Genomic DNA, 14,939 nt, shown 5'->3' with positions numbered 1-14,939 from the left:
ATTTAGCACCTTTGTAGAATGGGCGCTTCACGTCAGGCAGCCCCCGGGCGGGAAGCTCCACTATTTAGACGATTTCCTATTTACAGGTCCCGCGGCATCAACAGTGTGTGGGGACACCCTGGGGGCCTTTATAGATCTGGCAAAGGAGCTAGGGATCCCCCTTTCGGCAGAAAAGACCGTGGGCCCGGCTACAAAAATCACATTCTTGGGAATAGAGCTAGACTCGGTCGCCGGGACGTCTGGGCTCCCGCCAGAAAAGGTGAAGGATTTCAGGGAGATTAGGAGCCTCTGCGTGTGCGAAAAGGCGACACTGAGGGACCTCCAGAGACTCATAGGCAAGCTTAACTTTGCTGCCAGGTTAATCCCAGCTGGCAGGGCATTTGCCAGATGCTTGGCCCAATTGACAAAAAGCACCACCACGTTAGGCTCGGGCGGAAGTCAAGAAAGATCTAAGGGTGTGGGATACATTCCTGTCAGATTTCAATGGCTTACTGATCTGGAGGGATGGTTGGGTGACTAGCAAGCAGATCGCACTGTACACAGACGCGTCCGGGAGCACGGGCTTTGGGGCTATACTGGGCAAACAATGGTGCGTGGGGCAGTGACCGGACAGCTGGCACAAGGCAGGCATAACCGGCAACATCACCTTCTTGGAGCTGTTTCCCATCATAGTCTCACTCACAGTCTGGAAACAGCAGCTACGGAACATGAATCTGACATTATGGTCCAATAACAAAGGGGTAGTGCAGGCAATTAACCGGGGAACAGCCAGGTGCCGTGACACACTATGATTAATGCGCAGATTGGTTACCTTGCAGCTGGAAGGCAACATGGCCCTAAGAGCACGCCACGTACCAGGGGTGGACAATGAGGTGGCAGACGCCCTCCCCAGGGCAAGGATGGAGAAGTTCAGGGAGTTGGCGCCTTGCGCAGAGCAGGAAATGACCCCTTTCTGTGGGACTTGGTGGGGTAGATTTGACTGAGCTGGTCAGCCAAGCCCTGGCCCCGGAAGCTGCCAGACGTTACAAGACTTATATCGGAACGGTAATGCGGGTTGGGGGCATATGGTCTCTGGGCGATATGGGGGCCACACGCAGAGCAGCAGAACAATTCATACACTGGGCATTTAATTCCCAGAAATCCAGGTCATGGACACAAGCACACCTGGCTGCCGTGGCAACTATGCCAAGCTAGAGTCCAGGACGGACCCCATGGCCACACACTACATCAGGGCGGCAATGAAAGGGTGGAAGTGCATAGAAGGCACGAGGAAGGACAGCAGGCGCCCAATAGACTACACTAAGCTAGGTGCATTGCTGGGAGCACAACAGAGCATCACGAAGGATAACTTTGAGCACATCCTGTTTAGGGCAGCATTCTCCACCGCCTTCTTCGGGGCTTTTTGCATTAGCGAATTAGTGGCACCATCAAGAGCAGGTCTAGCAACACGTTGCCTACAGGCGGGCGACATCACACCAAGAACGGGGGTGGAGATCCTGCTGAGACGCTCTAAGACAGACCAGACCGGCAGAGGGGATGTAGTGAGGCTGCGGTGCACTGAGGACCAGCACAACAGCGCGGTGTGCTGCCTGCTCGCCTTCATGTCATTGCGACCAGCGGGGGAGGGGCTCCTGTTCAAGCACAGAGACGGCTCATACCTTAGCAGATTCCAGTTCACCGCGGTCATGCGCCTCTCCCTCAGTATAGCAGGGCTGCTACGGTCAGGTTTCGGGTCCCATTCATTCAGGATCGGGGACGCCACAACGGCCGCATAGCACGGGATGTCTGAGGCCGGAATACAGGCTGTGGGGAGATGGCGGTCACTGGCATACTGGACCTCCATAAGGCCCCAGCTTCTGTAAACCACAGAACCTGCCAGGAATGGAGGGGGAGACTGCAAAAGTTTTTCGCCCAGGCAGCAGTGTGACATTTTATCCTTACCCCGGCAGGACGGAGACCACACTTGGTGTGGTTGGTGGGCCACTTGTTCATAACGCGGATGCAAGCCTGGTGGGGCAGAAGCAGAAGGGACAACCAGTGGACACCTGCATACGGTGGTTTGGTCAACCTGGAATTAAATGGGCGCAGCTGCCGGCAACCCTCGCAAAACTACAGGAGGAAGTGGCATGGCACCCGGATATTCCAATCGTGCACCTGGGAGGGAACGACTTGGCCAGGCGAAGGAGGAGAGATCTTCCAGAGGGACCTATTGGAGGCGGGCAAGGTTTTTGGGAGCACCACCATCATCTGGTCAGAGGTGATCAGCAGAAGCGAGTGGCGCAGGGCTCATTTGCAAAAGGCAGTTGAGAACTCCAGGAAAAATCTGAACCTCACAAGTTTTGCAGAAGCAATGGCTTTGAAACAGTTAGGCACGGGCTCATCCACACGGGTCGCCCCGAGCTCTATGCAAAGGATGGGGTGCACCTGTCCGAGGAGGGCATGGGAATCTTTTGGAGCAACCTGTGGGGCACGATGTCTTTGGCAGGTTGCAGATGAAATACCCCTAGGACGGAAGGAAAGGGGGGAGCTGCAGGAAGACGTAAGCCTCCCTGGCGGCGTGGCGAGAAACTACGGGGATAATGGTTGGTACGGAGGCACACCAGAGGGCGGTGCCGGAATAGCTTGGGATGCCATACGGCTGGGTGAGTTGGTCTAAGGGCGTTGTGTAGGACCACTCACTTCGGGATGCCTTACGGCTGGGTGAGTTGGCCTACCACAAGGGAGTAGCAAATAGAGACGGTGCTCGCTGCCCAGTCCCCGCTGGATGGCAGGCCACAAGAGTCGGACAAGGTAGCGAGTTGTGGCCTAACTCCGGGACAGAAGCTACACCCCCTGCGCAAAGAAAAAGAAAACCCAACCAAACAAAGCAACGACCCCGTGGGAGGCCAAGAGACAATGCAAGCTATGCAAACGAACTGTCAGGCTGACCTGCTATGGGACAATGTACATATGTTTTATGCAAATGCAGTGTGTGATGTGATGCAAATAAGGCATGATGCAGATATGACAGTTCACCCATAATGATTTACGGCATGATACGCAAAGGCATGCAAGATATATACGTGTATTCCTAATAAAACTGCGGCCAACAAATGACCGCCACAAGACAAAGTGTATGTTAGCTTATTCATGATAAGGAATACAATGTTGGAAAATGGGGGAGTGGGCAGAGGGGTTTAGTTACTTTTACATCACGTTAGCATGGAAGTTGAACCCTTTTACAAGTTCATTCTGAATAGACTTCAATTCTTCAGATCCATAGACACAGCTAACATTCAGCAAGAAAATGGCCTTGAGATGAAGTAATGTAGAACAGAAGATGCCACACCTTTGCACACACAACACATTCCAAGAGTGCAGCATTCAATTGCACAAAAAACAAACAAGAAAACTCTCATCTATTTCAAGGCCTGATTTTCTGACCTAGTGCATTTATGCTTAGGTAACACATTCATTGCACCATTTAATGTACATGTACACTGACCACGTTAGGGTGCATTAGACCCGGAATGCATACTTGAGTTGTAAAAACACATATAAAAGAGTGCTACACATCACTGTTTCCAACATCCGACGTGTATTTCTAAGCTGCCTATTCTGTCTTAAAGTTAGGAGGCATACTAGTAGGTACTGCTAGCGTTAAACATTCAATTCAGTTATTTGCTTCACTTTGTTGATTATTGTTTTCAGCAGTTTTATATGTGAGCTGAAACAAATGTGTGAGTTTCTCAATAAACCTCTCTAATTCCAATTGTCTGTAATTATATATATATATATATATATATATATATATATCTGTTTTTGGTTTGTTGTTATGAATATTGTTGGAATTAGTATTGTTTGTGTTTTGAGAGCTTAGAAGCTTGACATATTCCAGCAAATCTCTGTATTAAAAATGAAAGAAACAAAACAAAACAATGAAACACCTGCTTCAATAATATGTGAGAAGCTTCTCTGTGAGCAAAGAAGTGCAGCAATACAGGTACCTGTCATCCAATCTCAGAAAACTATCAACTCACAAGAGGTTGGCCACTTACTAAACAATGACATAAAATAGACATAAAATAGAACTGCTTCTCACTCACCTGAGAGGCCTTCAATAAACGTAGACATTCCAGCAGCAACATGGGGATTCAGTCTTAGAATCATGAAGAACCGCTCTCTGACTGACCACAGAAATATTAATGAGTTCCCTCTCCATCTTTCTGGGGAAATAAATCAGCAGCTTGCAAGCCGTGCCCGGGGTGAGCCGCATGCCTTTGCTCTTCTGTCTTTGGTCCAAAGCTCGCATGCACAGACAGGCATTTACACTACAGGGCAGAACAAAGAAACTGCAGATCTTAAAGCATCTTTTTTAGATGGCAATGTGGCACTATTAACACATGTAATAAATGCAAATGAATACCTCCCAAAACTTATTTCATTTAAGAAGTGAAATTACGATGGTCTTTTCTCTTTTATCAGGGGGTGACTCCACCCCTGCCCCTGCCCCTGCCCCCACCACCAGCAGATGACAAAATTAACTCGGCGCCACCCCCACCGAGTGCCCTGCTGTCGCAGTCTGCAAGGAACCCCTTCTCCAGGACTGCAGGTAAGTCTGACACCAAGAGCGTCTCCAAATGTTATCACCTGCCCATCCTTTCCTATCTGATGCACCTTGATAAGCCCTTCTCTCTCTTTGGAGATGTGGCTGGAATGATTTGTAAAGTGTGAGAAACACAAGAAACTCAGATGCTAAGTCTAGAACTCAAATCCTCCTCTCTGCAGTCTGTGTCTCAGGCCTTCCTCCTGTGATCTCTCTGAGGTGTGATCTGTCTCCTGTCATCTCTCTGAGGTCTGATCTGTCTCCTGTGATTTCTATGAGATGTGATCAGTCTCCTGTGAGCTCTCTGAGTTGTGATCTGTCTCCTGTGATCGCTCTGAGGTGTGATCTGTCTCCTGTGATCTCTCTGAGGTGTGATATGTCTCCTGTGATCGCTCGGTTGCGCGGGGAGGTTAATTTAAAACAAATAAAATTAAAACTTACCTTCGCCTCCGGTCCCGCGTCGCGTCTCCTTCTCTCTCTGCTCTGAGTCCCAGGAAGCAGGCAGCCTCCCTCTCTTCCTCTAGGCCAATCACAATGCTACAATGACAGTGTTGTGATTGGCTGGGACACCGATTGCACAGGCGTCTAGGGGAGGCCGTTTCTCCATGCAGGCTGCATTCAGCCTACATGGAGAAAACGGGAGAGTGCGTATGACTGGATTGGTCGGCCCTTCGGCCGACCAAACAGTCATCGCCCACAACAGTGGGCAAGCCACTCCTCCCCTGCCCTGCAGCAGGACCGCCCACTTGCCCGCCTTCAACCAAACCCTTCTGCTTTCTTGCAGTGCGTGAACCAGAAACATAAAATGGTATTCATAATACCATTTTATGTTTCTGCTTCTCGCACTGCGAGAAAGCAGTGGGTGCTCCTCCGCCCACATGGAGGATCCGCCCCTGATCTGTCCCCTGTGATTCCTCTGAGGTGTGATCTGTACCATGTGATCGCTCTGAGGTGTGATCTGTCCCCTGTGATCGCTCTGAGGTGTGATCTGTCCCCTGTGATCTCTCTGAGGTGTGATCAGTCTTCTGTGATCGCTCTGATGTTTGATCTGTCTCCTGTGGTCACTCTGAGGTGTGCTCTATCCCCTGTGATTGCTCTGAGGTGTGATCTGTCCCCTGTGATCGCCCTGAGGTGTGATCCGTCCCCTGTGATCTTTTTGAGGTGTGATCTGTCTCCTGTGATCTCTCTGAGGTGTGATCTGTCTCCTGTGAACTCTCTGAGGTGTGCGCTCTGTCCCCCCGTGTTTGGAGTGTAGCTTAGTCTGTGTCTTCTGCGTTAGTCTCTGGGGAGAAGCCTGTTTCTCAGGCCTGCATCTTTAAGGTTTAGCCCAGGGGTCTCCAACGAGTAGCTCGGGAGCTACTGGTAGCTCGCCAGTACCCTCAAAGTAGCTCTCAGAGGTGAAGTCAATCCCAGAATCTCATTCAGAGAGTCAATGCAGAGACTCTAAGCATATTAAAAAAGGCAGCACTTCTCATCTGAAGATCTTTAGCCAGCCCTTCTACGGCAGGGACTCCTATTAACAATCAAACACGCACGGTGTCTGCCTATTGAGTCTGCCACATGGTCACCTTTATCCAGTCTCGGACTTAGTCACAAGGTGATTGGCCATGTGGTAGTCCCCTGCTTTATCAATTTCACCATGTGTGTGAACAGTGGGCCATAAATGAAGAGTGGCAGTGGTAGCCTGAGCAGTAATCAGTGCTGACCCACTAAAGTGTGGGACTGCAGGAGTCAGAGTGAAAATGTTTCAGTTGGGTGCATGAGCAGTCAAGGGTTGAGGAAAGCTATGATCCTGAGCAGAGAAAATGAAGAGCCTCATCTGCATTCATCTATGTGTGCGTCCATTATAAACACTGTTGCTTCCTGTAAGCTACACCTGGTATCAAGGACTACCAAATGGGTATGCTAGCCCCCATCATATGGGTTTTGTCTGTGGCACAATTGTGTCAGTTCATGGCATAATAGTGCCAATGACATAATTATGGCCATCCTTTACTATTTTGGGTATTCGTGGTCTAGTTATGGTATACCGTCAGCCATCAGTAACATATTAAGATCATGACTGCACTATATTTAGGTGTCCCTGATATAATTTTGGCTGCCCCTTGCATAATAATGACCATGACTAATAATATGGTGGCCATCCTGGTCTTAATGGTGTCCAGACTTGGCACAATTTATACTGGTGGGCATTATTGGCATTATACAGTCGTCCTCGGTGCTATGGTGCCATGGATTATGACTGTAATACCTGAGCATTTGAAGCAGTGTGTCCATGTGAGGCATTTGTACAGGTGAGTGCCCGTTTAAAATGACTAGCTGATGTTTGGGTACTATGTATTTCCTAAAAATGAAAATGTGTATTTTAAAGGCATTTTTTTCAAACAAGGGTTTTCTTCACAAAAATTTAGTTTGTATGCCCAAAATGGAAAGTGGTGATAGAAAAATCTGTGTATTTTCAGAAATTGATATGCTGGTGGAGACAAAAGGTTGCAATTCCAAAACACATTTAAAGTTGAAATTGATACATTTAAACCATAAAGTTGAAATTGAAAGATAAGTCAAGCTGAATTGAGGAGACCTATTGCGGTGGTTATGTCCTTTGTGCCACAAGGCATGTGAAGATTTAAATGTTACTTTATCAGTCAGGTGGAGGCATTTAATATTGATAAATGTTTCCATAGCATTTCTTATGGTACCATCACCTGGAATACTTGGGTGGCACTATGATAATCCTGCTTAGGGTGGTCATAGTGTAATGTTTACATGTGCTAATTTTACAGTGATAAAATTTGCTAGTAGCTCAACAGGACTTTCCTTGAGCTGAAGTAGCTCTCAATTCGGAAAACGTTGGAGACCCCTGGTTTAGCCTGTGTCTCCTTCCCTGTGGCATAGCCGGTTTCTCCTTGTGGTCCAGTCTTTGTCTCACAGTTTCTTCCCACAGGTGAAGTACGTGTCTCCCACATTTCTATTTGGAGTGTAGCCTGTGTGTCTTGTGTTTTTCTCAGGTGTAGCCTGCATCCGACTTTTCTATTTCTAGCCGCCTGCATAGCTTTTGGAGGCGTAAACTGTATCACCTGAAATCTTCCTGTCTGTTCTGTGTCCCTTTCTTGGGTGTAACTTGTCTGCAGTGTTCCCGTCTGGTGTGTAATCCGTATGTCCCGCAGTCCTGTCTCATAGTGTACCCTGTCTCGCCTGCGTTCCTCCCTGGGAAGTGGCCTTTGTTTCACACGCTCATCTCTGAGGTATAATATGTGTCTCAGGCCTTACTCACTGAGCTATAGCGTTGGCTCCTGCTTTTCTGTTTGAGAGGTAGCCAGTCTTTCCAGCATTTCTCTTTGGGGTGTTGCCTGTGTGTCTTGCGTTGCTCTCTGGGGTGTTATCTATGTTGTTTGTTCTCCTATCTGAGGTTGCAGTCTGTGTCTTCTGCGTTCCACCTAGAGGTATAGTTTGTCTCTCCGGCTGCCCTTTCTGATGCGTAGCCTTTGTCCCTCCATCCCCCACTCCCATCTGAGTTGTAGCCTATGTCTCTTACACTCTTCTCTTAGGTGTAGCCTGTGTATTTTGTAGGGCTGGGGAAATATTACAGCAAAATGCAAAGCATGCAAAATCTGCTTTGGAAATTTTGCATAATTTTGCAATTTCACTGAATTTTGGTTGCTCTCTGCCCTCCCCATTCCAATAGGTCTCGCCGATAGGACTTTATAAGTGTTTATCCATGCAGCACATTATCGTGAGTGCTGTGCCGCCAGGGTCTGAATAGCTATACAATTACTAGACACTGGGCCATGGGACACGGGGCCATGGGACACGGGGCCATGGGACACGGGGCCATGCAGTCTGATTCAGGAATACATGCTTGCCTCAGGAAACATTTCTGAACACATTTCACCATGTTGAAAAGTGACATACTGGCTAAGTAACAAAACTTTTGTGACATAACATTGCATCCCCAAAGTACCCGTACTCTTTCCAAAACAAATATAGCAGTCTAAAAGGAACACTTCTCTCCTACCATAAAACAATACAGAAAGCAGCCGCAGTGCCATCACATTAGTGCAAAATCACAGCACGAAACCCTGGTCCCACTAAACAGTTTGGTTTAGAAGGCCTGAGTGACTTGAAGAGACTTAAGGATCAGCATAAAATTCAGAAAAACCATTAAATAAAATATGTGTGTATTTTAAAACATTTTTGGACTTCATTGCATCTCTGGCACTTTGCTAAATATGATATGTGCGCTACACCTGCTTTACTTCACCAACACCAGGTGCTTTCTATGCGCAGTAATAGTTCTGTCAAATGACCAGATGTAAAAGCTTGTTACACAAGGGATGAGGGGGTTGAGTCGTCTGTCTTCCGTGTCCAGTGTGTATGTATGCCGTACGTCTGGCCCTGCTTGTCGTACACATTGCTGAACTCCAAGGATTATCCTTCCCTCCTAACACTTCAAAGTAGGACGTGTTGTAGGGAGATTTCCATGTTGGGGATTAGAAGAAAAGATTCAGACCTTGCTTTTTCTCTGCAGGGTTTGAAAGTGAATGTTAATGAAGTGAGGATTAAAGGTGCTGGGAGGGTCTCAGATGCAAGCTCTTAAACCGCATCTGAACCAAACAAGCTTTGCAATGCAATCGGTCTCGCCTTTGGGACCTTATAAGTTTTTAGCCATGGAGACAAAGAAAACAATGAGTATAAATTCTATATTTTAGAATGCCAATGGATGCCATAACTGGTTTAGTGCGATTATGAAAATCTAGTCTTAGATTACAATCAGCCTCAAACACCATGATGCTATTAAAACGAGCACAGAGAAGCAGTACATCTTTCAATTGGCCTTAGTAATGAGGCTGATATTTAGTTGTCCCAAATTTGTTTTTTGACCATTCTGAGACCTGTAGTTTCACACATTTCTAATTGCAAGCATGGGCCTTCAGGTCCCAGCGTGCTATGTATTCTTAAATAAGAACAGGAGAGACTGGGAGTTGCTATTATGACATTTGGCAATTGTCTGCAAAGTGCTTTCCAAAATAAAGGGGAGTATTAAATCTTATTTAAAACCTCTTTTTGGAAGTGATTTTTCTTACGTTGCCATGGGTGAAAAGTCAAGCAAAGTGAAGAAATGTAAGCTCTTTAATGGATAAACTAGCTTTGAACACTCCTTGTTAGGCTGCAGGTCATATGACACCATTCACAAATAGAGGGCCAATGTGACTGTCTTGGGGGCGTGGGCGCTATTATATCATTTATACCAGGGTCATTGGAATTATGTGGCAGGGGAACATCAATATATGCAGCTGGGTTGACTACATTTTACAGTAAGAAAAGCCAAACTAAGCAACATAATACTGTACATTGTTTTTATAGTATTACTTCATTATTTTGTCATTTTTACACATAGTAATACTGTCTAGGCAAAGATTTCACCTCATTAGTGCCAGTTTTACAACCAAATACAGAAATAAATAGATGAAAGATGACCAGTTAACCTTTGGGAATGGCCTTCCAGTGTACTTGAACACGTTACCACAGTTTTAGGAACTTTTCATCCGTTTGAGCTAGAATCTATTTTTTTTGTTAAAATCTTTAGATTATGCAGCAGATGATGGATTATGTGGCAAATGCAGCAAATCCATAGTTATGTGAAAACAGCCGTGGCCGCAGAATTGCGTAATTCCAGTGGACCTGTTTATGTCCCAGGGTCCTGTCATGTTCTAATACAATGTCGTGAGACATGTGGTAGTCCAAGAAACAGTAAAGAGGTACTATAACCACTCTTACCGAAGGTCCTTAACTTTCTTCTTCCAGGTACTAACTACACTACACACGGCCCCTCTTATGCCAACTATCTAGTGATTTCACTCATGAATCAGGTTTCAGGGAGTAGCAGTGGGAGAGATTATTTGTACAGGCAAATAAAGCAACAACTACTGAAACTTATTGCAGAAAAAGGCCCTGTCTGTATTCGTCCATGAACCACATAGATCTCATGCATGCCTTCGTCAAAGGAATTCGGCCCAGAACCAAGAGCCGGGCAGAGGCACTCTTGAGCGACTTAACTATGGAGAACGGCCCTATTTGGAGACACTTTTCTGTAGGAACATGTCGGAAACATTCATCTGACTGGCAAACATGTACGCACAGAGGCTCCTGGCTCTGCATCATATTATAGATACTCCATTAGGTGAACATACTTGCACTAAACGTTGAGGAGGTCACAGCAACAACAGTTTCAAATGTTGGGGATTAGTGCCACCACATTGTGTGTTGAGGACAGAGTTAGACCACGTTTATTAAATGCAACGAAAACAAGTATTTGCAATGCAAACGGTCTCACCTTTGGGACCTTATATGTATTTAGACATGCAGCACATTAGCCTGGGTGCTGAAACATCTATTGTTCTTTAACATAGAGGGAAAGTAAGTACCAAACTGCGTGACATGCCAGGTATGGGAACACATGGAGAGAAATATTGCCTTTCAGCAGGAAATGGTATAGTCCAAAGCTCTCTTTTTAATAATAAATCAGGGCCTTCATACACATATAAGTATATACTAAAGTATATACAAGAGGTCTCGAATGCTCGACCTAAAAATGTATGGGTAAAGATGCTGTGGGGCAGTGGTTCTCAATCTTTTGACTTCTGGGGACCCCCCACTTAATGATTACTGGAACCTGCACCGCTCCCACTAATCAATCTGAGGATACTAATTTAATTGTTAACCTCCAAATTCAAATTCCTTCACATTTACAGTACGTTTCAAATGTACATTCAGCTTCTTTATTTATATATACTTTATTAATCTTAATATTATTTAATGTTCTAAGTAGTTGCGGACCCCCTGAGGAGGCTTGAGGACCCCAGGGGTCCCCAGACCACAGGTTGGGGATCACTGATGTGGGGTACAACGCTAGGCGAGCTGTCTGTAAGCCCAAGGTAGTTCTGGAGTTAAAAAGGGGGGGGGGCACCCACTACTTTGAAATCCACTGGTAGATTTGTTTGGAATTGGATAAAGAGGTATTGCTAACATAACACCCATGAATACAATGCCCAGTAGTGGATACATCCCAACCTTCTATGCGCTTGAGAGAGGGCTGTCTGAACCAGTGAGACGCGAAGAGCAGTTCATTGCCAGTCTCAGCAGTTTGAAAAAGAGAGTGTGGGAGTGCTGGAAAGACAGAGGCTTAGAGGAACGTGAGTCCGGGAGAGCGAGGCACTGTGCTCCATTTAGAGTGCTCTATGCGACCCCTCCGGCCCTAGCAATACTGAGCCCAGACGTGATTAACTACCTTCCTGACAAATGCCAACTAAAAGGGGCAACACAGCTCCGGTCAGTCCTGAGAAAGCCTGCCCGCTATAGGCTACTATCTGTCCAACAGGTGAAGGCCACCCAGAAGTGCTGACTCGAGGAGCTGCAGTCCTATGAAGTGGGGAGATGAGAGTGCGCGAAGGGGCAGAAAAGAGGTCATGGCGCCTGACCTGACCTGGCAGCAAGTAGGAACCAGTCAAAAAGAAGGAGCTATTATGATCTATAATTAAATCTTTTAAGAAATTCAAACTCAGCTGACTAGCTGGGGTAATCGTAATTTAATTTACCCTTGTTGAAGAAAAATCAAGTACATAGGCTTCCTTTTTTAATGTAATTGTTGAACTGATGTGAGGGCTGAAAGCACAATTTAGCTAACAACACAATGTATATAATTAAAAAAAGAACAGCAGATGACTATAGATTCAGGCGATAGGAGTTGGGGAGGGGCAGGTTGAAGAAGGGGGAAGTAAAATGTCAACGGAAGTGAGGGATGGATCTCAAAATTCCCCTCTTCCCAAGCCCAAGCCTTCAAGCTTCAGTCAGTTCAAGATTAAAGTATCACACAGCCAGACTGAGTGAGACCACTCGAAGACGTCCATACCAATGCAAGGGGGTCCCACTTTATTTGATTAGAAGGTTTACGGTCCGAATCACCAAACATAAGGGGGCCCAAAGAAAACCCGCAGACATCTGAGGGCGACTGGCCGCAACTTGCCCAAGGAATGTGGCAGCCTTGCGATGCTAGCTTGCTTTCCCCGCAACACTTTGTATTTTTAAGTAACACAAGCACTTTAAAAATGCGCACGCTGCCCACCCCGCCCAGCCCCTCTGATTTGCCGAGTATAACTCTCCGAAGAAGTTAGTTGCATAGACATGTCAACGAGCTCGCTTTCCCCGCAACACTGCAGCACTATCGAAATTGTTCGCTGCTTCCGTTACTTCAGGAGCACTGCGCTGCAGCTTTAATTTTCATGCACACTGCAATTGAGCGCTTTCCTAACCTCGAGGACAGCATAGCAAACATCGCACAAGACAAAAAAAGAGTGAAATCACCCAGCCAATCCCACGACAAACAAGCATTTGCAGTGCAATAGGACTCGTATTTACGCGAGACCTATTGCATTGGGAGGGAGGGCGGGTGTCCAAGAAAGCACAAACGGGAGTGGGGGGCGGAGGGGGTGCGAGAAGTCACGGACTGCGGGAGGGGCGGGGGGGAAACACAGGGAAGAAAATAGTAATGTAGTAAAGGGGCCAATAGCCAGGGAAGGATACAAACCAAACATGGCAGTCAGGAGGAGGGACTAACAAGCCTAAAACCAATCAGAAGGCAGCATTTAGGATCTAAGCCAATCCAAAAGATAGGCGAGAGTGGGCGGAGCTTCCACAAAACTTCTGCGCTATAGCGCGTGATGCCTCGCAAAGCGAGCAGCACGCGCTGCAACGCTAGGCGAGACCTAAAAAAGGTAGGAGTGATTAAAGTGAAACTACATCGAGAGGGAGACAGCGATCACATTAAAAAATCAGTCCCACTACGGCACACTCACACAAAAAAGCTATTGTTTTAGGTTCTTTTGAAGGTCGGTGGCTTGGGAGAGCAGAGGACGGCTCTTCTGTTCGTTACTCACATTTTTGTTCGAGATTCGTTCTCCTACAGCCTGATGTTCTCAGTGTGTAGTGTGGATTACACCCCTCTCTGTCTGCAGTAACGCGTGCATTTCACCATCTGCTATGTGGATTTATAAGTGCTCTACAAGGATATGTTCTTAGCAAGCGCCACAGGAGCCAGCTTCATCTCAGAGACTGCTACGAGTTGCAGGAGTCTGCAGGGCTTAAGTCTGGTCACCAAAGGTGCCCCAGGTGTCTGCTCCCAACAACAGATTTTAATAGCAGACCCCTTTGGTCCTACAGCCTAAGCCCATCCAGACCCTCCGGGAGCTACAGACCTTTCCCTCTCTCCACTCCAGAATATGAGCAGCTTCTGGAAAAAGTGGGAACTTCATTCACAACAAGTGGTTACAGGAGGGGAATCGCTGCCTGCAGCTGGAAAGGCAATAAAACGCCAGCTCTTCAAGACGTGACATGCGATCTTGGCCAGCCAACCTCAAGCAGACGGAAGAGCTGCCAGAGGCAGGCGAGAAATGTACATATGCAGTCTGTAACAAGCAGTGATGAGGAAGTGTGGGGAGGGACGGAAGAGGCGCAAAGACCGCTTGGGAGAATGACTACAAAGTGAATGGAGGACGGGCGAGAGAAGAAAGGGTGGGAGCATGTAAACACATTGTATTAAGTTTTCCCAATATTAGCGTGCTAAAAAGGGATAGGGTGTGGCTCAGCGGTTCTAGCTACTGACCTTGGAGCTGGGGACCATCGCTCGAGCCTCGGCTTCGGGCCAACATTCTGAACAAAAAAAAGTTAAAAGTGCAGTTAAAAACAATAATAATAAAGCGTGTCGTGCCAGGCTGCTTTTCAAAAAGTGTATTATAGCCTGAGCACCGTTAATGGCATGGCCACTATTTTTAAAGCACAAAATATGAGATAAAACGTGGGTGTCATGCTGCTTAAAAAGTAAGCGGTTGCTGGTCAGCATGTCGAGCATGTTTTAGGAGAAAGTAATTTAAGAAAGTAGTGCTCACAGACTGTAAAAAAAATGTAGAGACACACACGAGTAAGAACATATGTAACAGGGGTGTCGTTATGGGAGGTTACAAATATAGACATGGCGGTACTAAGGAGGGACTAGCAAGACAATTAACAAATCATTTACAAAGGACAATGACCCAAGCCAATTAAAAATATGGGGGGAGAGTGGGCGGAGCTTCAAGTCCATACCTTAATACAGCATGCCTCGCAGAGCAGCGCATGCGCTGCCCAGGCTCAACCTAAAAACTTGGTTTGTCACATTTTCCTACTTGCCCAATTTGTTAAGGCCTAGTCTTTTGTGCTCCTCTCTGGGCTGCTACCTGTGTCTGTGGCATTCTGCTATGGTGAGTAGCCTGAGTCAGCTGCAATCTAATCGGAGGTGTGCCCTGTTTCTCCTGCATCTGAT

The 14,939-nt window shown here is 46.7% G+C and overlaps 1 protein-coding gene across 3 annotated transcripts in view; it reads left to right on the top strand.

The window, feature by feature from the left end:
* Positions 1 to 14,939, top strand: part of SEC16B (SEC16 homolog B, endoplasmic reticulum export factor) — a 325,648-nt gene that overhangs the window by 291,312 nt on the left and 19,397 nt on the right. For all 3 annotated transcript variants that reach the window (XM_085601607.1, XM_085601609.1, XM_085601608.1), the window contains exon 23: positions 4,465 to 4,591. In XM_085601607.1, the coding sequence (XP_085457733.1) occupies positions 4,465 to 4,591 (127 nt within the window). The remainder of the gene's footprint in view (positions 1 to 4,464; positions 4,592 to 14,939) is intronic.

The sequence above is a fragment of the Triturus cristatus genome, chromosome 4_2 (assembly GCF_964204655.1).
Source record: "Triturus cristatus chromosome 4_2, aTriCri1.1, whole genome shotgun sequence".
Classification (NCBI taxonomy): Eukaryota; Metazoa; Chordata; class Amphibia; order Caudata; family Salamandridae; genus Triturus; species Triturus cristatus.
The sequence above is the reverse complement of the archived record's forward strand: the minus strand, read 5'-3'. Positions and strand labels throughout refer to the sequence as shown.